The following is a 23,890-nucleotide window of genomic DNA, read 5'->3' as shown; positions in this document are numbered from 1 at the left end:
TCCACATTCAGGCGGAGATTGTTGTCCTTACACCTCATGGCCAGGTGGCTCACCTCGTCCCTGTAGGCGGTCTCCTCATCGTTGTTGATGAGACCCACTACAGTTGTGTCGTCCGCAAACTTGATGAAGAGGTTGGAGCTGAATGATGGTGAGCAGTCGTGGGTCAGCAGAGTGAAGAGGAGGGGGCCCTGTGTTGAGCATGATGGTGCTGGAGGTGTTGCTGCCGACTCGAACTGCCTGTGGTCTCCCCGTCAGGAAGTCCAGCAGCCAGTTACACAGGGAGGTGTTGAGCCCCAGCTGACTCAGTTTGTGGGTGAGCTGCTGAGGGATGATGGTGTTGAATGCTGAGCTGAAGTCAATGAACAGCATTCTGACATAGGAGTCTCTGGTCTCCAGGTGGGTGAGGGCTGAGTGGAGGGCAGTGGAGATGGCATCATCGGTCGAGCGGTTGGACCGATATGCAAACTGGAAAGGGTCCAGGGTGGGGGTGAGGGCAGACTTGATATGTTGCATGACTAGCCGCTCGAAGCACTTCATGATGATGGGGGTGAGTGCGACCGGGCGGTAGTCATTGTGGCAGGTGGGGGACGACTTCTTCGGGACCGGGATGATGGTGGTGGCTTTGAGGCACGTGGGGACAACAGCCTGGCTCAGTGAGGTGTTGAAGATGTCCGTGAAGACATCTGTGAGCTCCTCGGCACAGTCTCTCAGGACACGACCAGGGATGTTGTCGGGATCCGGGGCTTTGCGTGCGTTGGTCCCTCTGAGGGATCGCCTCACGCTGTCCGGGGATAACGTCAGCACCTGGTCGCCAGGAGGTGGTGGGGTCTTCTGTGCCGGGGTGGTGTTGTCTGCCTCAAAGCGAGCGAAGAAGTCGTTCAGCTGGTCAGGCAGAGAGGAGGAGTTGTCACAGGTCTGTGGAGAGGGCTTGTAGTCTGTGATGGTCTGTATCCCCCGCCACAGGTTCCTGGTGTCTCTGCTGTCACTGAAGTGGTCGGCGATCCTCCTGGAGTACTGTCTCTTGGCTAACCTGATGCCACGTGCCAGGTTGGCCCGGGCTAGCCTCAGGCCCGTCTCGTCACCAGCTTTGAAGGCAGCGTTCCGAGCCCTCAGGAGCCTGTGGACCTCTCCTGTAAACCATGGCTTCTGGTTGGCCCGGATGGAGATGGTTTTTTTGACCGTGACGTCTTCCATGCACTTCCTCATGTAGGAAGTGACGGTGTCTGTGTACTCCTGGAGGTCTGTGGTGTTGTTGTAGGTGGCTGCCTGTCTGAACATGCTCCAGTCAGTGGTGGAGAAGCAGTCCTGGAGTGCCTCTGACGACCCCTCAGGCCACACCTGAACCTGCTTTTTGACTGGTTTGATGACTTCAACCCTCTGGGGCCGATTGACGCTCTGGAGCGTCAAAATCACATGACCGTTTGAAAAGGCAGTAGTGTCATAGCACAGCGTCATCTGGTCCAGTGTTTCAATCCGTGTCGAAAGTGCAGATATAAAACTACAAGCTCGTTTTTAAATGAGGTTGATAGCCCAAATAAAAGAGATATGAGGAAAACTGTGTCTGTGTTTTTCCGCGACATTTTAGTGTGCGTCAGGTGCAGAAGACCGGTCAGGAGTGAAAGTGAAAGTAACGGAGCAGCAAAAAAAAACACTTGTAATGTGCCAGTATACCATTCACTCATTGGTTGAGAAGAAGAGCCCATGTCCAATCAAAAGTTTCCATAGTGGGAGGTGTCATTTTGTTTAGTTCACCCGTGAAAAAGTAAACAGAGAGACGGAGACAGCGAGAGTGAGTTGAGATTTATATCAGAGAAAAAGCGATTATTATCATGATTTGACCATGTAGTGAGTGTGTAGTGAGTGTGTAGTGAGTGAGATTAGAGTGTTTTTTAGTTTCAAGTGAACTCTTTTTTTTTTTTCTATCAAAACAATGACGCGCCTTATGAACGTCAATCAGGCGCTCCGACTTTTTTTTTTTTTTTGAAGGAGCAGAGCATCGAGTCTGACATTGAGTTTGAAAGTGGTTCTGATGGCAATATTGAACACCTCAGCTTATTTTTGTTAGTGTTAGAATTATAACGTTTTCTTTGACCTCCGAACTGTGACGCTTCCTGCATGGACTTATTCAAACTGTTAAAATGGCGGCGGACTGTTTTGTTATTGAGCTGTAGATGATGGACAGATACCGAAATGTATCATGGGTAGCGTAGTTTGTTCAGTCTGTGTGAAGGTCCGCCAATAGGAGAGCACGTTGCTTACGCCTCCTTCCAGCGGTGGCCAATGGGAAGAGGGGATTTAAAGCAGCGCGTGTTTTATATAGGCTGCCTCACTCTCTCTGTTTTTTCCTCCTCGTGCTGAGCCGAACTGTTTCATCCTTGGCTGTTTTCCTTCGCGTTTATCGGCTAAGTATAAGGCGATTCTCTAGATGGCCAGTGTTTCTGTCTTTTGTAATAAATTACTGTGTTAATCCAATCTCAAGGTTTGATGAACTATGGTTTAATGTTCGCCGCGGCTTCCTTTCATCAAGAGATCTGTCCTCTCTTTCTGTGCTGGGGAGTGAAACGACAGGACATTAGAGAGGAGACAGGTGTCCCCCAGACCAGGAGACGTGTCCCCCCCCTTGTCCTCATCATTCCAGCTCCACCACAACAGCCAAAGGCTAAAATGTAAAAATTGCCTGCAGGAACACAAGAAAAGGAAAAACACTTCATGGAAATGCCATGTGTGATGTGTCCCTCTGTGTTGTGTTGGACAGAATCTGTTTTTTTGAGTGGCACAAATAATTTGTCTTCACCTGACATTATATGTGTGACCTTTTGCAAATAGTTTTACAAAAACGCCTGAGGCAGTGCTTCTATTTCACTGTAAATATCTGTATATAATTGTTTTTTCAGTCCTGTTTTGATACATTTGAGTTAATTATAGTTTAGATTTACTTTACAAGTAAACAAAATGATTCGTTAACCATGTCTGTAAATTTTATAGTCAATAAATCTATGTTTTTACCACCCGAATTTGTAATTTTATGGTGTTTTTAGATCCACTGTTTTAATACAGTATGCCAAAGGGATGAAAATACTTCAGAAATGCATTCATGAGGTTGTCCTGAACAAAATGACACCAAAAAAGGCAAGGTTTAAGAATTTTATATCTGAGATATAAAGGAAAAATCAATTGTAGTGAAAAACGGCACAAAATGCTTCAGGCCCCAGAGGGTTAACCAGAGGCCTGTGAGCTGGCATTAGCATGACAATGGAGTGGTCTGAGGCTCCGAGGTGGGGGAGGGGGAGGGCTTTGTAGGCCCCTCTGTGTGTGGTGTAGACATTGTCCAGGATATTGTTTCCCCTTGTTGGAAACTTGATGTGTCCATGGAGTTGTGGAAACACGCTTTTGGGGTTGGCGTCATGTTCCCTCAGTGCTGTGCCATTCACACCAGGATTGAGATAAGAGCAGATTCCGGCTCAGGGGCACCTGCCGAGTACCACCTGACATTTTCAGGTGGCTCGGATAGCTCACGGCCTAGCATGCCCGTTAGCATGCTAACAAACATTGTCCGATTGAGCTGAAATTTGGCAGGTGGCCTAATGGGGGTGCTGCAGTCACGAATCACTAGCTAATTTGCTACTTATGATGGAGGCCTGGCCTAAGGTCCTCAAATTCATGTCGGTGGCAGATTTAAAAAATGCTTCATGTTCCATCAGTGCTGTGTCATTCCCACCAGGATTGACATAAGACCAGATTCCAACTCGGTGGCACTTGCTAAGTACCACCTGACATTTTCAGGTGGATCAGATAGCTTACGGCCTAGCATGCCCGTTAGCATGCTAACAAACATTGTCCGATTGAGCTGAAATTTGGTAGGTGGCCTAATGGGGTTGCTGTGGTCACGAATCACTAGCTAATTAGCTAGTTTTGATGCCACTTTTTCAAAACAAAAGCCAATAAAAATAAAATTTCATTGAAAACTTCAAAAATTATCAGTAACCAGTCCAGAGGCCAGGCTAGATTATTTATTTGTTTTTTTTGCCTTGTTTGCTCTACTCTGTTATGTTTGTTGTTTGTTTGTGTTAGTGTATATTTGTTTTTTTAATAAACTTAAAAAAAAAACAATAAAATAACCTGTTTGACTTCAAAGATCAGATTTAATTTGCAAAATAACCAAATACCTCTCAAAACCCCACATCAAAGCTGTTAATTTGGGACCCCCCCCCACATCTAACATTTTAAAAAATGCCTTTCGACTTCACTTATTCAATTTAAGTTGTAAAATAACCAAATACCATAACCAAATACATTTTAAAACCCCACATAAAACTATAAAACAACAAAAAACCCATTCAATTCTTTAAAGTTCCCGTAAAGCCACAAAACCCTTTAAAAGGCCATAAAATGACCATAAAACAACCTCAATTACACCTTACACTTTTTTCGATGAAATATAGACAGCATTTATTCACTGACAGATGCATTTCTCGGAGAGGTAAACATATTTTAAACAATATGAGACAAGCAGACAAAACAAGATGGAAATCATGCACAATTAAGATTTTATCTTTTCTTTGAACAATCTTTATTGAAACTGTAATAAACTAATAAAACAGACTAAGTCAAGTTAATTGAGAAAAGATTTACCTTTGCTTTTTTAAGCTTTAGGGGTTCCCCGACCCATGATTGCCTTCTTTGTGTTCCTCTCTGGCCTCAACAGGATTATGTAACATTTGGGTCCAAACAGCGCCACCAGGAGGCCAAAACTGGAAGCCAGAATGGCAAATACCTCGACTGCATCTGCATATTTACCTGGAGAATTCATATAAGCAGGAACAAAGGCCACCCACACAGCACAGAAGATCAACATGCTGAAAGTGATGAGTTTGGCCTCATTAAAGTTATCTGGAAGATTTCTTGCCAGAAATGCTAAAAGAAAACTGAGGATGGCCAGTAGGCCGATGTAGCCCAGTAACACTGCAAAACCAAGGGTAGATCCAACAGCACACTCATAAACTATCTTGTCATTGTGGTATTCAGTGTTTTTATGTGGGGATGGTGAGGAGGAAACAAGCCAAGCTGTACAGATTGCTGCTTGGATAGAAGTGAGAACCACAACTGTTCCTCTCTGCTGCATCGCGCCAAACCACTTCAGAGTAGTCCCCCCTCCTGGTTTTGATGCTCGAAACACAGCCAGAACCACCATAGTTTTAACCAGGATACATGAGACACAAAGCACAAAGCTAATCCCAAAGGCTGCGTGTCTCAGCTGGCATGTCCACAGTCTGGGTCGCCCAATGAATAACAGTGAACACAGGAAGCAAAGTTTAAGCGACACCAACAACAAGAAACTCAGTTCTGAATTATTGGCACGCACCAAGGGTGTGCTGCGATGATAGGTAAAGATCCCCAGAACAACAGCACTGATGAATGTGCCCAGCAATGAAGCAGTAGTCAGACAGATACCCAGAGGTTCATGATAAGAGAGGAACTCAGTTTTCTTGGGAACACAGTGGTCACGCTGGGGGCTGGACCAGAAATCTTCTGGACAACTGATGCACTCCACAGAGTCTGAGAAAAGAACATAATTTGTATGTTTCAGCAGCACAACGGTTTCAACATTTTCAACAGTTGTACATATAGTCAATGATTCATGAAATTGTTTGTGTAGCATTCAATCTGATCAGGTCAGATAACAAACTGACTTTGCTGTGGCCTGCTTGCCTGTATAAGATCATGAAACATTTCCCAACCTGTTTCTTGGCTAAACTTTCCTTCAGAACATTTGACGCAGTCAAAACAACACACTGGTTGCCCCTTCTTTCTGGCCATGCGGGTTCCAGGAGGACAGCTGTCACTGCATGCTGACTGAGGAGGCTGCAAGGAAATGTTGCTTAACATATTACTAGTATAGTTCTATTTTCAGAGCTCATTTTAAAACAAAGAGGTAATCATTTAACCTGTCCAGAGTCAAAATTCCAGAAGATTTTGTCTTCGTCAAGTGTGAGCTCTTCATCTTTAAAGGCTGTCTTCTTTACAACTCCCACATTTTGAACCTTTGTTCCTCCATCAGGGAGCCACAGCCAATTCATTACATCATAGATTGGTAAGGCCTCACCATTCTCATCAAAGGAAACTTGATCTCCAAATGATGTGGTGAAGTTCACCTTCTCCAAATAATACACCAGCTACAAATAGGAGAGAAAATGAAACAGTTTCCACAAAAGTAATAATAAACAAGGATTTCTATTTTCTTTCTTATTAATATTTTGTATAACACATGTTTGTAAATATTGAATAAAATGTCTGAAAACTACCAGATGTCTAGAATTTTCCATCCATAGAGTCAGAAACCAGCAATGACAGAAATTATTCAGGCAAGAAGTTTGTTCTGGGGAAATTGGCTCAAGGCTTTTTCGGAATAAAATAGAAACATGAGATTGATATCACACCTGCCATGGCTCCATTGTTTGTAATGTGGCACAGCTGTTCCCAGTGAACGGCCCTGCCCCAGGCTCACACTGCAACATGTCATGGAGGGTGTATGCAAGAGCATACACAGCTTTGTAAATGTTGTATTCAGGCCTGAGATTTGAGACGTCTAAATATTCAGTCCCAACATTTTGGAGGGTTTCCTCTCCTGTACACAGCGCTCCCCCAGTTTCCATCCATCCTGCTGGAGGGGGAGCAAATCTACACTGAAATGTGTATTCCCAAAACTGTCTCACCTGAAACAGATTTTGGACAGAGATTCAACAGTCATTCATGCTTTGCAGTGAAGATGGAGTTTAATAGGTGTGCTATCTCACCATGCTATTTTCATTGCCAGCATCATCGAGGTCAGGCTGTGTTCCTAATAGGAAATCACTGAGTCCTGGTATTTCTCCCCTGCGGATGGCGATGCCCAGTGTGCCGCCCAGATAAGGCATCAGACGTGTTGTTTGAAGCACGGCTGCTGCTGTCCATGCTTCACTGGCCATCCACTGCAGGCCCGTCACATTCTGCTTCACAACCTGCTCAATTAAGTTTAATTTAAGTACACACTTTTAGATATTTATCATCCACTGCATCAGACTCAATACAAAACATATGTGCTACAATGCAAATGCAGAGAGAGCAGAAAGTCCAATATCACATCTAAATAAATGCATACCTCTTCCATCAGTTGAATCATGTGAATCTGATGTGCAAACACAATGACCACACGAGCTGTGGATTTCTTCATCACTTCCACTATCCTCCTCAGTTCATCTGGGTTTTTGCCCCAGGGCAAAATCTCCGTGTATGAAAGGCAGCCAGCACCCAGCCGAGTCAACTCAGGCTGAAAGGACCGGGCCACATGGAGACCGTAATCATCATTACTGACTAGCAGACCTGCCCATGTCCAACCAAAGCGTTTCAGAATCTGAATCATTGCATTTACCTGAGGGGAAAGGCAGAAGGATCAGTTGACAGAAAAGATTTTCAATTGCATTAACCAACACAACAAATCTTACTGAAAATATTTGTTTGACTCCATGTCAATTTTTTTCATAATCATTGCTTCCCTAACTTTCTGTATGCGATTCTCAAATCAAATGCAACAATATATTTTACACTGCAATTTCCTTTTCAGTCTGGTCCCTCGCCCTCTGAAACTCAAAGTAAATGAGGTGAGCAAAGTCAGGCGTTTGTTCTTATTAAAATTCACAGAGATGTTTTGTACTAAATCAATGTATTTTATCAGTTCTGTTTTTTATTATTTTACTAGGACATTTGTCATCTAATCGTATGTAAAATGGAGTTTCACCTGGAAGGCATCACTTGGGATTGTTCTGAAGAAAGATGGAAACCTTTGGCGATCAGTCAGGCAGGAACATGTGGCAAAATAACTCACCTGCAAGGAAACATAATATAGTCTGTAATGAAGACAAGTTGGACTTCAGGTACCAGTATAAGCCAGATATAATTATTATGATCAGCATCCTGTGTTGGACTTCCCATTTTTTTTAATGATACACCCAAAACTGAAAAACTTACAATAGGCAATTTGTATAAACCTATTATGTCAGAGGTGGCGATAGAAAATGTGGAGAAGGAATCACCAACAATCCCCAAGACTGGAGGTGTCCCCAAGCATGTGTCCTGCAGCAAAAAATGTGCATCTCGGCCACTGGCCAGCGATAATGCAGCACTGAATCCAATCACTAGTGTGGCACAGTTATCGTACAGACTGTATCCGAGTGCCACGTTTGGCAGCAGGTTGGCGTTTCTGTTGATTTCATCAATTGCAAAGGCCATGGTCATAGCATGTCGGAAACCTGGAGGGTCAAAGCTGGTACATGAAATGTCTCAATGAGTCACTGAAAACAGCTTGACTGCACAGAATTAAGCCTGTGTGACACTTACCCTTGACAGCTCAGCTTGTGAGGCTTTGATGTGAACGTCAGCTCAGGGAAGACAGAGGTGTAGTGCACTTCAAACAGCCCACCCAGAATCACATCGCCATGTTGGTGCATGCCATTAAGATCAAACTGCTTCCTTAATTTACAGGATGAGAAATCAGAGGAAGACTCCAATAGGGAAAGAAAGGAGGAAAACCAAATAAGGATCAAGCTAAGAGTGCACTTAAATATGTGAAAAGATGCCCCCATAACTGTTCATCTTCCACAGAGAAGTGAATCTTATCATCATAAATGGCTGTCATTATATATGCAAGGTCATGCCATCTCATTTGAAGGTTTGATATCGGTTTCACACCACCCACAAGTACATGTTGGGCTGGGCTTTCAACAAACAAATGAACAAATCACTGACAGAGGATGTTACCATTGCACAATATACAGCATATGCACTTACTCTATTTGTGTCACATGTTGTTGTTTACTGTTTGCCATTAATCCAATGTCAACATACTTAGTATCTATCTGGAAATTTTAGACCACATGCTCCTGTTAAAGGTGACTAAATGATTTAACTTTAGGCCTGAGCAGAATCTGTAAGCCATTGTCAAGAGCAGAGACACACCTTATTAATTTGTCATTTAAAAATGCTACAGACTAATTGTATACTTTTAATCAGAGTATTTAAAAATTCAAAACATCATATTGTTTCTTCTAGTGCTTTGTTATATCTCACCATCACTTGTGTAAATGGGCATTGTAAGTTATCTGAGTCATGTGCAGTCAGATTCAAACAATTGTAGCTGTATTTCAGGCTTTTAGACTTTGCAGGAGAGCCTTAAAAATGATACGATAAAGCTTATTTCTTTTGATTTTCATACTGTATATTTGTAATATATGTGGTGATTCTTGAGTAAATATTACATTTGGAGTTACATGTTTTGTTGGTAATGTTATTGTAGCAGTAATTATTTGAGTGGTGTTGATATACAATATTGAGAAAAAAACTCCAACCACACATGGTGGGTTAAACACATAAACACTTTTTTTTAATGAATTCCTACAATAACGCACAGCAGGATTGACACACTGACAATATAATATGAATGCATTTTTCATAAAGTTACACTTGTAAATACACGATTCAACACTTATTTTAGTCTTCAAGATGTTATTAAATGGTCATGGAATGAGCCTTCACAATAAAAATGGTATCACTACTTCTATTAACTCCAACCTTGTCACATACTAATGTTGAGTTTTATCGATTAAATATTTCTTATGTTTAGGCTGGGCTTAAGGCCTCAAAGCCAGGTAGAGTTGGTTTGTAGTGGTTTCAGGCCATACAGCAATTAGGGACAATGAACTGGTTAACTGTTCAGGCCTCTCAAATCAATGTCACCCATAATTCTTTGGATATAGCAGGTGTTAAGATATAGTATATTTGTCTAATCACCAAATGTGTTATCTGACTATACAGGAGAGCTTTTTCATAAATGATACGATTAAGCACTATTCTTTTGAATATTGTATTGTATTGTATATTTGTAAAATATGTGGTGATCTTTGACTAAATATCACATTATTGTAGGAGTTATTTTTTGAGTGGTGTTGATATACAATATTGAGGAAAAAAAACACACACTGCGTGTCAAACACACAAACACTTTCTTTTAATTAATTCTTACAATAACACTCAGCAGGATTGACACACTGACAATATACTATGAACGTACTTTATGTAAAGTTAAACTTGTAAATACATGATTCAACATTTATTTTATTCTTCAAAATATGACTAAATGCATGGAATGAGCCTTCACAATATAAACGGTATCACTACTTCTATGAATTCCAGTCTTGTCATATACTAATGTTGATTTTTATTCATTAAATATTTCTTGGTGTTCCTTTCTGGTCTAAACAATATGATAAAACACTTTGGAGCAAATATACAAACTATGAGTCCAAAACTGGAGGCCAGAATAGCAAATATCTCTACAGCCACAGTAAACTTCCCAGGAGAGCTGACATACGCTGGGATGAAGGTGATCCAGACTGCACAGAATATCAGCATGCTGAAGGTGATCAGTTTAGCCTCGTTAAAATTATCAGGTAGCTTTCGTGCCAGGACGGCTAACACGAAGCAGAACACAGCCAGAAGGCCGATGTACCCCAGTACCCCCCAGAATCCAAAGGCAGAACCTAAAGCACATTCCAGGATGATTTTTTCCTTGTATGTCGTTAGATTTTTCATTGGGAAAGGAGGACTGAGCACTAACCAGATAGTACAAATTAAAACTTGAATAAAAGTAAAAGAAACTACAGTCATTCTCTGCTGTGTTGGGCCAAACCATTTCATGACATTACTACCTGGAAGTGTTGCTTTGAAGGCCATTAAAACCACAATGGTCTTCCCCAGCACACAGGAGATGCAGAGGACGAAGGTGATGCCGAACGCTGTGTGTCGCAGCATGCAGGACCACTCAGAGGGTGGGCCGATGAAGGTCAGAGAACATAAGAAACACAGTGTTAGGGAGAAGAGAAGAAGGAAGCTCAGCTCAGAGTTGTTGGCCCGGACTATAGGAGTATTTATGTGTCGAAAGAATACAGCCGCTGTCATGATGGCCAGACAAGCTCCAGTCACTGAAAAAACAGCCAAGATGATTCCGAGGATCTCACTGAAGGAAAGAAACTCGACAGGCTTGAGGTAACATGTGTCTCTGTTTGCATTGGGCCAGAATTCCGTCGGGCATGGGTAACAATCAGGGGAATCTGAGGAAACAAGGTAGTTGTGCACACAGTACATTGAATTTTACAGAAATTCAGAAAACCAAAAAGGTTGCTCTTATTTTACCTGTAGTATTACTTATTTCACCCTCAGCACAGGGCACACAGTCATAGCAGCAGACGGGTTTCCCTTTCTGCAGCACTTTCCGAGTTCCAGGAGGACAGCTGTCAGTGCACACTGACAACGGCACCTGTCACAGAGACAAAGGCAACAATAACAGACAAACACTCTTTCTGAAACTGTCCCCATTTTTTCTTCAGTTAACTGCAGTTTGGCTCCTTACTTTTATGCCACCATCCACCCAGGTGAGGTTCCTGTTAATATGAAACTCCTGGCCAATGGGTAGTGATGCATCATAGTGCCCCACTGTCACCAACTCAATGAGGCCAGTCTCACTGTTTTGCCAGTTAACAAGCTCATAAACAGCCACAGGGTCTCCATTTTCATCAAACGACACATCATAGCCATTCTGGGAAAAATTCACTTTTTTCAACTGAGCAAAAACCTGCAAAGATGAAGGAGAGATTGCAGACAGTGAGGAGACAGAAGGTAATTAAATGGGGAAAAAAATCATATGTTCTCTTTTTTCTGAAGTATGTTATAGCAACAGGAGTATAGGTTAAGCTACTTTTACTGACCTGCTTGGACTCCAACCCAGTGAGTTTATCACAACGGATTTTGGAATTGATTTCATAACACAGTGAATTGTGAATGGCATGTGCAATTGCATAGACAGCCTTGTAAACCATGTTAGTAATTCTGAGCTGAGACGTGTCAGTGTACGGGCTCTGGAGTGTCTGCATGTTTTCACTACCATCACAAATATGCATGTCTTTACCAGCATCTGAAAACACACAAAGAAAGAAGCAAAAATGTTTGTTTGCATCTGTCTAAGAAGCTTTACATTTTTACATTATTCATCTGTATTGTGATTCTTGTTTTCTACATTAATCTAATCCTACTCTCACATTGGAGGCTTGAAAGTAAACTCATATCTTTGTCTCAAGAGTAAGTTACTGTATAGCTCCATGAACAAGACTCAAATCAATCTGTTTTTTTATTGCCCACTATTTGTTTGTGGACGGACTCAAATGCAAGCACATTTATTCAATTAAAATGATTGTGCTTACTTTTTCCCAGTTTGCACTTGAATGCACCTTCCCAGAACTCAGTGAGCAGTGGTGAGGCAGCGACTTCAGTGGTAGAGAGATCCAGCAGGAAGTCTCTCAGGCCTGGGATGACAGATTGCTGGATACCGAATCCAACCGCCCCGGTACAAAAGCTGAACCTCAGCATGTCTGGGTCTGTCACCCAGGACTCACTGCCTATCCATTGGCGAGGTGGGGTCGGCTCCTGCAACAGCTCGTCCAACAGGATCCTCATGTCTCCAGAGGCAACAAACGCTACAACCACCACAGCTGTGGACCTGCAGAGAGAATGCAGTGCGTTTTTTTCAACAGACACTCAAAGAGGATTTTCATAGTAAGTGTGGGTTAATCAACATGGTGACAAAGTGCATGATGGTAAAATAAACACCACACAAACAAGACTTTTGAACCTGCGGATGACATCAGCCACCCTCTTGATCCTACTGTGCGGGTGTGAGCGGTAGAAGGACTCTGAGTACTCCACACAGATGCCCTCTTTGCGCGCTGCTTCCAGAAACGACGCCATGCCGTTATTTCCATAGTCTGAGTCGGAGTGGACTGCGCCTATCCACGTCCAGCCAAAGTGTTTCACCAGCTTGGCGAGCGCGTCTGCTTGAAACTGGTCACTGGGGATTGTCCTGAAGAAAGTGGGGTACTGCTGCTTATCGGACAGGCATGCACAAGTAGCAAAGTGGCTCACCTGAAGCAAAACAAGACACTGCACCATCAGCAGATCTCCACATCAGGCATTTCAGTTCAGTGCATTAAAGTTGAGATACTTACTTGAGGAATGTTAAAGGACCCGATGATGCGCGACATGCTGATGGATGGCGTGGACCCTGACTCACCCACAATGGCCATCACCCTGCCAGACGGGGTGCAGTCATCACCAGGGTGAAACACAGGGTCCAGGCCGTTTGACAGCTGAAATGCCACGTGTACAGCCACGGGCACTGAGGCGCATGAGTCATGAATTTGATACCCAAGTTGGATGCCCGGTAGCAGCTCTGTGCTGTTGTTAATCTCCTCCACAGCAAACACCATTGTGCGTGAAAAACGCAGTTCACGATATTTCATGCTGCACAGATACGTACATGTCAACATCAAAATATAAATGTTTTTTTATCTAATTGACATTTAACATAAGTCACATACAGTAAAATGAAAGATCTGCAGCTGCTGTGCATTCACCTGAGAAAGAAACATTACATTTGACAGAAGTGATTATGATTCATCATGAAATAAATAGTAATATTAGCCCCTGGATGACCAAAGGTCAGATAAATATACAGTCTATCTGACACACAGTACACATAATGCTGTTTTGAAGAATACTACTCAAAGATAGTTTTATGTAGATATTGAAAATTAATTTAATTAACTTTCATTAATCATCTCTACACAAAAGCATTACAGCGTGATTCTACACAATACAACTGAAGCAATTACAATCCCTTTACATTGACTTTCCATTCCTTTCTTTTCCTTTGAACTCAGCACACTCCCTGTTACTAACCTCCCTGTGCACCTCAGAGGCTCAGGCATGCTGGTGTAGTCATGCTTCATTGTATACAAGTTGTTGTGAATGGAGAAAACACCTCCAATAATGTAGTCACCATCCATCAAGAAAGCAGGCAGGCGAGCAGTGCCCTGCATCTTGCATTTCACAGATGAAGCCTCAGCATTGACTCCAGTATCTCTCTTAGTCTCGCCTAACGCCATGTTCATCTCCAAGAATCCCAGAGCCAATCTCAAGCCAATACTGACAGCTGAAATTGCCATCCTGACAGTGGTTGCATGTGAGTGCATGTGTGGATTCACAGCTTTATATAACTTTTCAGTACTACGTCATCCCCCCACGTCTCACAAGAGGTTTAAGACATAATTTTGTCAGATTTTTCTTTGCCTCTTTTGTGGGTGGTGCAAACAATATTTAATTACTTAGAATGCACACACACACACACACACACACACACACACACACACGCACACACACACACACACACACACACACACACGCACACACACACACACACACACACACTTGCATAACTATTTCTGAAGCACATCTGAGTTTCCATGATGCGGGGTGACAAAAATAAAACAAAACTAGTGGATCTTGTTTAATTAAACTGTGCTCCACAAAAAAATAGCAAAAAAAGGAAGTCCATCCATCCATCCATCCATCCACCCATCCATCCATCCATTTCAGTGTACTGTTTTAGGCAGCGTGCCTCCAACCGTCATTTGGATGGTCAATTTTCAAAAAAGACAGCTTTGAGCTCATAGTGCACTCCTCACTGGCTATGTTGACCCATGATTGTCATGTCACTTATTTACTGGGTTTGTTCTTTGAAACAGTGAAGCATCATGACCCAGCAGAGTTTATATAAACCTAAACAGAATAGACACGCGGGGAGTGGCGGTTTGGTTTGGTTTGGTTTATTTTTCATTACTCATGGGAGCTTTTGTCAATTTCCATGAGGCATGTGATGAAGGGGTAATTTTCTTGACTTACGATAATGCTAAACTCCTCAGATAGGGTTTGGTAGGCGTGAGATGATGAGCACCACACACAACAGAGCTTGAATCATATTGTGTTACATTGTATATAGATATATTGGTTGGTGATGTTGGAAATACATACCGTAATCTCTGTAGTTTGTTTTCAAACCTCAGTTATGATGTTTTCATCTCTCTATCGTCAGACATTTTAATGAGCTTGATGTCCACTAGATGGTAGCAGCTGAGTGAGACTACACAAAACCCAGTCAGGATGGGTCCGTTTCACGAAGCAGGTTTAAGAAGCCATGGGCTTAACACCGAGCTCTGAATTGAGTTACACTGAGACAGAAAACGCGGAGTTTTCGGTTTCACGACGCCGGATTTTGATCAGTTTGATGAACTCGGAGTAGTTTCACCTGGAGTCAAGCGCGTGCACCACGACTCTAAAAAGACCGCATCAATGGAGCCCCGATTCAACGAGTCACCATGACAACTGAGACGCGGAGGGCGGAGTTTTTGACGCCAGTGGAGCAGGAAGTATTGATCCCATCATATGGCGAATATGAACGTATTAAAAAAAAAAATGCAACAGCGCAGCGGTAAGTTCAAACGTCTTTGTCATCACAATATTATTGCAAGGGAATACTGCTTGGATGGTAGCTTATTAATTTATTTCTTTTGGGTGCAATTCCGCGGGGGAGAAGCGCTCTTGGCAGCAGCTGAAAGTGAAATATAAAAACATTGTCCAATCGGGTAAGACCGCTGCCAATTTAATTGTTAATCAATACATTTCTTAACGTAATTTCGATCATGTGTGACATTGTACAGTAAATATCCAGTGGCCATTTGACTGTGCAGGTGTTTTATTCCCAACATAATGCTGTTTTCAAACACATAAATGTCTTCTCACCCATATCATGTGCTGTCAAATAATTAAGGCTAAACTAAGACAGACTTTACTCAGCCAACAGAAAGAAGGCAGATGCCTGTAAAACGGGTGGTGGCCCAGCACCTCCACCTTTAACAGAGGCAGAGGAGCCCTAAGCCAGAATGTTGGGAGGCCAGTGGCTGAGGGAATCCCTGGAGGAGCTCCTCTTCAGAGCTCACCCCTCAAGATACCACTTCCTTCATAATATATAATATGCCGAGGCCTATATATCTCTTTAAGCCTCCTTTTGTTCATCTTTATTTCCCCATCATGTCTTTTTTTGTTGTCACCCAACAGATTGGGATGGTGCTCTCTGCCTGCTGGACCCCCTCATGCCACAACATACCTTGTAAGTAGGCAACACTCCAAAGATCTTGCAAAATGGTAGTTTAAATATACTGAAACATATTCATGTAGGATGAAGAGTACGAGGAAACCCTGTCTGCTGCCTTTACAGAGGAGGATCCACAAAGGCCTATAGAGGTATGATAGTTCTCATCCTGTTTACATTTCTGAAACATTGTGGTGGAATAAAGAGTGATATTTTGTCTACACTGAAGTATTGACACATTATTTTTAACAGGGCCTGGCTGGGCAGCAGCAGGAGGGTACCTCAACATCCACTGCAAGGACTGACAGTGAGACAGATGTTCAGTAAACACCAGAGGTTCATTCTGTGGAATTCATGTCCAACTGTAATATTTGAATGTCCTCCTTATGTCCTCCCAGTTATCTGTAAAACAGATCTATAGACTCCACCTGCTCCAGAAGATGGAAAACACTGCTAAGGAAATGCAGATGTGTAAATTGAACTACTGGAGCACAAGTTAAGGGTGGGTGTACAGTCCCAGGTGAATTATGCTATCTACTAACTACATTAACTAAACTAGCTCTTGTATTTGTAGGAATTAAAAAAGACCAAATTAATTGTGCATCATGTCTTTATTTGGTGGTGGTGGTGGTGGTCAGACCCCGAAGTGATGATGGCATATGATGTCTCTGACAGCTCTGCCATTTGCGAGGAAACTCGGCGCAACACACAATATCTGCTATGACGTCAGGGCAAGGCTCAGCTGGTGATGTTGCTAATGTACAGAGCGATTAAACTGTGGATGTACATAATGGTCTCTGCAGTAAAACGGTACCGCTCAAAAAGGAAGGTGTCTGCAAATGCCAGTACATCTATGCGCGGTCTGATGATGCGAATATTAAATTCTCGGCGAAGTAATGCTGCGCCTTCATCAATCGGATCATTATCAAAAGCACATTCCATATTGAGGGAATAAAGTTGACGTCTAATTTGCCTCGGGAATAAGGCACTGCAGAACTGTTTCGCCAAAACTCCCCCGCTGAATGAGGAAATGAAATCCCGTGCCCGTCTGAAAGGGGGCGGAGCCAGAGCAAAACTCCGTGTTCACTGACAAAAACCTGCTCCCGACCAGGTTAGTTCTAGAGCGTCTGTTGCCCCGGTAACTGACCGGGAGTTGACGTTACACCGCTTCGTGAAACAGGCTTGAGTTACACCGCTTCCTCCGGTTTGAGTTACCTCCCTTTGTGAAACGGAAAATCCCGCATTTCCCTCAACTCGGTGTTCAATAACCTGGGGTAATCCTTAAACCTGCTTCGTGAAACGGACCCGATGTACTTTACATCTTTCTAAAGTAGCTATATTTGTAAATTATAAATATTTCTATTTAGAGCTTCTGTCTACACTAATATATCCAGGAAGACAGTTGGGTTAGGGTTAGGGTTAGTAGACAACTATACACTGACACAAAAACGCAAGATGATAAGTTGGAAATGGACACACTTTTTAAAAAGATCAGAAATATAAATACAAACTTACATCAGATGTCTGATATAGTCAAAACAAAGCAGAGGTATAAACTATGTCAATATTTTTGTTATCTTAGACTTTTGTGAGGTGATCTTGAGTGTTTTGGAAGGTGCAAATATATAAAATACATTATCGTTGTTGTTATTATTATTATTATTATTATTATTATTAATAATAATAATAATAATAATAATAATAATAATACAATTAGGCCTTGACTCAAACTGTGGAAGCCAAAAGGAGAAAAAATTTGTCTTGAACCTCTTGTGAGATGTGGGGGATGACGTCGTACTGAAAAGCTATATAAAGCTGTGAATCCACACATGCACGCACATGCAGCCACTGTCAGGATGGAGATCTCAGCTCTCAGTATTGGCTTGAGATTGGCTCTGGGATTCTTGGAGCTGAACATTGCGTTTGGCGGGTCTCTGCATGGGCTTACAGAGACTAAGAGAGATACTGGGGTCAGTGCTGAGGCTTCATCTGTGAAATGCAAGATGCAGGGCACTGCTCGCCTGCCTGCATTCTCGATGGATGGTGACTACATTATTGGAGGTGTTTTCTCCATACATTACTACATGCATACAGTGAAGCATGACTACACCAGCATGCCTGAGCCTCTGAGGTGCACAGGGAGGTTAGTAACAGGGAGTGTGTTTGGTTGAAGGCAAAGCCAGTGTCAACTAATATTAATGTTTTGAGTTGCATTTTGTACAATGATGCTTTTTTTTGTAGTAATGATCTAAGAATAGTAATGAGTTTGCATTATACTAATTTTTAAAGATATGTATCTGAAAAATAATAATTTTTGTGTAGTTTCATTTGAAACCGTACTGAGAGTTTATGGTCAGACATACATGAAGGCTGTGTGTCTAATATTGAGATTTATCTTATGATGAATCATTATCACGACTTTTAAATGTAATACTTCTTTCACGGGTGAGTGCACACACCAGCTACAGGTTTTTCCTTTGGCTTGTGTTTCTGTTAAAATGTTAATTACATTTTGATGTTGACATGTACCTATCTGTGCAGCATGGACTCTCGTGAACTGCGTTTTTCACGCGCAATGGTGTTTGCTGTGGAGGAGATTAACAACAGCACAGAGCTGCTACCGGGCATCCAACTTGGGTATCAAATTCATGACTCATGCGCCTCAGTGCCCGTGGCTGTACACGTGGCATTTCAGCTGTCAAATGGCCTGGACCCTGTGTTTCACCCTGGTGATGACTGCACCCCGTCTGGCAGGGTGATGGCCATTGTGGGTGAGTCAGGGTCCACGCCATCCATCAGCATGTCGCGCATCATCGGGTCCTTTAACATTCCTCAAGTAAGTATCTCAACTTTAATGCTCTGAACTGAAATGCCTGATGTGGAGATCTGCTGATGGTGCAGTGTCTTGTTTTGCTTCAGGTGAGCCACTTTGCTACTTGTGCATGCCTGTCCGATAAGCAGCAGTACCCCACTTTCTTCAGGACAATCCCCAGTGACCAGTTTCAAGCAGACGCGCTCGCCAAGCTGGTGAAACACTTTGGCTGGACGTGGATAGGCGCAGTCCACTCCGACTCAGACTATGGAAATAACGGCATGGCGTCGTTTCTGGAAGCAGCGCGCAAAGAGGGCATCTGTGTGGAGTACTCAGAGTCCTTCTACCGCTCACACCCGCACAGTAGGATCAAGAGGGTGGCTGATGTCATCCGCAGGTTCAAAAGTCTTGTTTGTGTGGTGTTTATTTTACCATCATGCACTTTGTCACCATGTTGATTAACCCACACTACTAAGAAAATCCTCTTTGAGTGTGTTTTGAAAAAACACACTGCATTCTCTCTGCAGGTCCACAGCTGTGGTGGTTGTAGCATTTGTTGCCTCTGGAGACATGAGGATCCTGTTGGACGAGCTGTTGCAGGAGCCGACCCCACCTCGCCAATGGATAGGCAGTGAGTCCTGGGTGACAGACCCAGACATGCTGAGGTTCAGCTTTTGTACCGGGGCGGTTGGATTCGGTATCCAGCAATCTGTCATCCCAGGCCTGAGAGACTTCCTGCTGGATCTCTCTACCACTGAAGTCGCTGCCTCACCACTGCTCACTGAGTTCTGGGAAGGTGCATTCAAGTGCAAACTGGGAAAAAGTAAGCACAATCATTTTAATTGAATAAATGTGCTTGCATTTGAGTCCGTCCACAAACAAATAGTGGGCAATAAAAAAACAGATTGATTTGAGTCTTGTTCATGGAGCTATACAGTAACTTACTCTTGAGACAAAGATATGAGTTTACTTTCAAGCCTCCAATGTGAGAGTAGGATTAGATTAATGTAGAAAACAAGAATCACAATACAGATGAATAATGTAAAAATGTAAAGCTTCTTAGACAGATGCAAACAAACATTTTTGCTTCTTTCTTTGTGTGTTTTCAGATGCTGGTAAAGACATGCATATTTGTGATGGTAGTGAAAACATGCAGACACTCCAGAGCCCGTACACTGACATGTCTCAGCTCAGAATTACTAACATGGTTTACAAGGCTGTCTATGCAATTGCACATGCCATTCACAATTCACTGTGTTATGAAATCAATTCCAAAATCCGTTGTGATAAACTCACTGGGTTGGAGTCCAAGCAGGTCAGTAAAAGTAGCTTAACCTATACTCCTGTTGCTATAACATACTTCAGAAAAAAGAGAACATATGATTTTTTTCCCCATTTAATTACCTTCTGTCTCCTCACTGTCTGCAATCTCTCCTTCATCTTTGCAGGTTTTTGCTCAGTTGAAAAAAGTGAATTTTTCCCAGAACGGCTATGATGTGTCGTTTGATGAAAATGGAGACCCTGTGGCTGTTTATGAGCTTGTTAACTGGCAAAACAGTGAGACTGGCCTCATTGAGTTGGTGACAGTGGGGCACTATGATGCATCACTACCCGTTGGCCAGGAGTTTCATATTAACAGGAACCTCACCTGGGTGGATGGTGGCATAAAAGTAAGGAGCCAAACTACAGTTAACTGAAGAAAAAATGGGGACAGTTTCAGAAAGAGTGTTATTGTTGCCTTTGTCTCTGTGACAGGTGCCGTTGTCAGTGTGCACTGACAGCTGTCCTCCTGGAACTCGGAAAGTGCTGCAGAAAGGGAAACCCGTCTGCTGCTATGACTGTGTGCCCTGTGCTGAGGGTGAAATAAGTAATACTACAGGTAAAATAAGAGCAACCTTTTTGGTTTTCAAATTTCTGTAAAATTCAATGTACTGTGTGCACAACTACCTTGTTTCCTCAGATTCCCCTGATTGTTACCCATGCCCGACGGAATTCTGGCCCAATGCAAACAGAGACACATGTTACCTCAAGCCTGTCGAGTTTCTTTCCTTCAGTGAGATCCTCGGAATCATCTTGGCTGTTTTTTCAGTGACTGGAGCTTGTCTGGCCATCATGACAGCGGCTGTATTCTTTCGACACATAAATACTCCTATAGTCCGGGCCAACAACTCTGAGCTGAGCTTCCTTCTTCTCTTCTCCCTAACACTGTGTTTCTTATGTTCTCTGACCTTCATCGGCCCACCCTCTGAGTGGTCCTGCATGCTGCGACACACAGCGTTCGGCATCACCTTCGTCCTCTGCATCTCCTGTGTGCTGGGGAAGACCATTGTGGTTTTAATGGCCTTCAAAGCAACACTTCCAGGTAGTAATGTCATGAAATGGTTTGGCCCAACACAGCAGAGAATGACTGTAGTTTCTTTTACTTTTATTCAAGTTTTAATTTGTACTATCTGGTTAGTGCTCAGTCCTCCTTTCCCAATGAAAAATCTAACGACATACAAGGAAAAAATCATCCTGGAATGTGCTTTAGGTTCTGCCTTTGGATTCTGGGGGGTACTGGGGTACATCGGCCTTCTGGCTGTGTTCTGCTTCGTGTTAGCCGTCCTGGCACGAAAGCTACCTGATAATTTTAACGAGGCTAAACTGATCACCTTCAGCATGCTGATATTCTGTGCGGTCTGGATCACCTTCATCCCAGCGTATGTCAGCTCTCCTGGGAAGTTTACTGTGGCTGTAGAGATATTTGCTATTCTGGCCTCCAGTTTTGGACTCATAGTTTGTATATTTGCTCCAAAGTGTTTTATCATATTGTTTAGACCAGAAAAGAACACCAAGAAATTTTTAATGAATAAAAATCAACATTAGTATATGACAAGACTGGAATTCATAGAAGTAGTGATACCGTTTATATTGTGAAGGCTCATTCCATGCATTTAGTCATATTTTGAAGAATAAAATAAATGTTGAATCATGTATTTACAAGTTTAACTTTACGTAAAGTACGTTCATAGTATATTGTCAGTGTGTCAATCCTGCTGAGTGTTATTGTAAGAATTAATTAAAAGAAAGTGTTTGTGTGTTTGACACGCAGTGTGTGTTTTTTTTTCCTCAATATTGTATATCAACACCACTCAAAAAATAACTCCTACAATAACATTACCAATAAAACATGTGACTACAAATGTGATATTTAGTCAAAGATCACCACATATTTTACAAACATACAATATAATACAATATTCAAAAGAATAGTGCTTAATCGTATCATTTATGAAAAAGCTCTCCTGTAAAGTCAGATAACACATTTGGTGATTAGACAAATATACTATATCTTAACACCTGCTATATCCAAAGAATTATGGGTGACATTGATTTAAGAGGCCTGAACAGTTAACCAGTTCATTGTCCCTAATTGCTGTTTGGCCTGAAACCACTACAAACCAACTCTACCTTGCTTTGAGGCCTTAAGCCCAGCCTAAACATACTCAACCTTTATCCATTGAAGCCGCTATATGTTTAGACTGTTGGAGGACCTTATTTAATGTACTTGACAATTACTGAAAATTTTAGCTAAAATGAAATGGTCCCAAACAAGCAGCCTTTAAAGTTGTGATACCCGTTAAGGCTCAGCACATCTGGGCAAACGTTGTAAACACATATGTGTTCCCTTACACTCTGAAGTAAGACTCTAGATTTTATAGCACCATCTCCACTAGGTGGTAGCAGGACTCCTTATCCAATTCAGTGTCAGGATTTCTTTCTTTTGTATTATTGTAGATAACACAAAAGAAAGACCCAAATAAAACCAACACACAGAATATGATGTAAACTACACGCATCTTAGCCGAAATTTGATCTTTTGAAAGTTGTCTAAAATTGCAAATATTTCTATGATCATTTATTCCTCAGCTGTCAGAACAAATTTACTTACTATATTTTTTACACATATTATTTCAAATTAATATTCCAGCACACATCCATCATTACTTTCGTTTCGTTTACTTTTGGTTCGATTTCCAGTGTTGTCCTTTGGAGTAATTCAATCACACGAACTGCATTAAAAGTCAACAGAAAGTCATTAATGTGGCCTTACAGAACAAGAACAAGATGCTATACTTCTGAAAATGGTATTTGTAGTTGTCATTCTATTGTGTTCATTCACATTAGAATAACTACTATAAATAGTTTGTTTCATGACTTCATGTAGGGTGCAGTAGAATGTGTCCTCTCTGATTCTCTGAAGCTTTTTTTCCACTGTGATTGGTTGATCAAATGATGACTCAGATGATCAAATCATTGAAGTCAGCCTCACAGTTTTTTTATTGCAGTCCACCTCATTTTCTTGTCAGAGACTATGTTGGAGACCTGACATCTCCAGCACACACAGGCTTCATGGGGACTGTGCCTCCAAGCCTTGTCGGGACTTGTCTGTGTCTCCATATTAGTATCTTCTTTAGCCTTCCTTGTATAATTTCTACTGCTGTTGATGCCGAAAGAAAAAGTGTGGAAGGGGGTGATGAGGAAAAAATAGAAACTATACAAGAAAGAAGGAATGGTTTCAGGACAGAAGGAGTGAAGAGGTTTGATTCTGGTTTACCTCAGTGTGTAAAAGTAAGAGACAGCGAAACGCTGGCCCTTTACTCTGAGGGGGACATAGTAATCGGAGGGATTTTTCCTCTGCATTATGTGGCCTCTAAGCCACTCAACAGCTTCCAAAGGAGACCCCTGATCACACCATGCAGTAGGTGAGTGTGAGGAAGTACACTATACTGCCGTTTTACACACAAAATTGCATGTCTCTGTATACACGTGTATGGGTGCATGCAGAACTAAATTGCAATTTCATTTGAAAGTTGTTTTTATTCAGCAATCTCTACACTCAGACACATATAACTGAATGCATTTCAAGTATTTTTGAAATGTTGTTGGTGATAATTATGGCTTCTAATTAGTAAAGTAGAAAAATCATGTTTTGATATGTTTTATAGGGAACTGAGATACTGTATGTT

General features: G+C 42.1%; 3 protein-coding genes across 3 annotated transcripts; 1 reads left to right on the top strand and 2 right to left on the bottom strand.

Moving 5' to 3' along the window:
• Positions 1 to 4,642: 4,642 nt before the first annotated feature.
• LOC308137575 (extracellular calcium-sensing receptor-like) lies at positions 4,643 to 8,537 on the bottom strand (the record flags this gene model as incomplete). The annotated part of the gene is made up of 9 exons (XM_080506327.1): positions 8,374 to 8,537; positions 8,005 to 8,299; positions 7,775 to 7,861; positions 7,139 to 7,408; positions 6,795 to 6,998; positions 6,438 to 6,713; positions 5,946 to 6,173; positions 5,739 to 5,862; positions 4,643 to 5,556 (listed from the first exon to the last, which is right to left on the bottom strand). The coding sequence occupies exons 1-9, from the start codon at positions 8,481 to 8,483 to the stop codon at positions 4,643 to 4,645; spliced, it is 2,508 nt and encodes an 835-aa protein (XP_080362453.1). The 5' UTR covers positions 8,484 to 8,537.
• Positions 8,538 to 10,236: 1,699 nt separating this feature from the next.
• On the bottom strand, positions 10,237 to 13,886 carry LOC308137564 (extracellular calcium-sensing receptor-like; the record flags this gene model as incomplete). The annotated part of the gene is made up of 8 exons (XM_080506316.1): positions 13,822 to 13,886; positions 13,089 to 13,383; positions 12,716 to 13,005; positions 12,288 to 12,583; positions 11,796 to 12,001; positions 11,441 to 11,662; positions 11,224 to 11,347; positions 10,237 to 11,141 (listed from the first exon to the last, which is right to left on the bottom strand). Exons 1-8 carry the CDS (start codon positions 13,869 to 13,871, stop codon positions 10,237 to 10,239), a joined length of 2,388 nt encoding a protein of 795 aa, XP_080362442.1. The 5' UTR covers positions 13,872 to 13,886.
• Positions 13,887 to 18,048: 4,162 nt separating this feature from the next.
• On the top strand, positions 18,049 to 21,746 carry LOC308138709 (extracellular calcium-sensing receptor-like; the record flags this gene model as incomplete). The annotated part of the gene is made up of 8 exons (XM_080507931.1): positions 18,049 to 18,212; positions 18,611 to 18,905; positions 18,989 to 19,278; positions 19,409 to 19,704; positions 19,991 to 20,196; positions 20,330 to 20,551; positions 20,637 to 20,760; positions 20,842 to 21,746. Exons 1-8 carry the CDS (start codon positions 18,073 to 18,075, stop codon positions 21,744 to 21,746), a joined length of 2,478 nt encoding a protein of 825 aa, XP_080364057.1. The 5' UTR covers positions 18,049 to 18,072.
• Between the last annotated feature and the right edge of the window lie 2,144 nt (positions 21,747 to 23,890).

This window comes from Blennius ocellaris, assembly GCF_963422515.1.
Source record: "Blennius ocellaris genome assembly, chromosome: 2".
NCBI lineage: Eukaryota > Metazoa > Chordata > Actinopteri > Blenniiformes > Blenniidae > Blennius > Blennius ocellaris.
The sequence above is the reverse complement of the archived record's forward strand: the minus strand, read 5'-3'. Positions and strand labels throughout refer to the sequence as shown.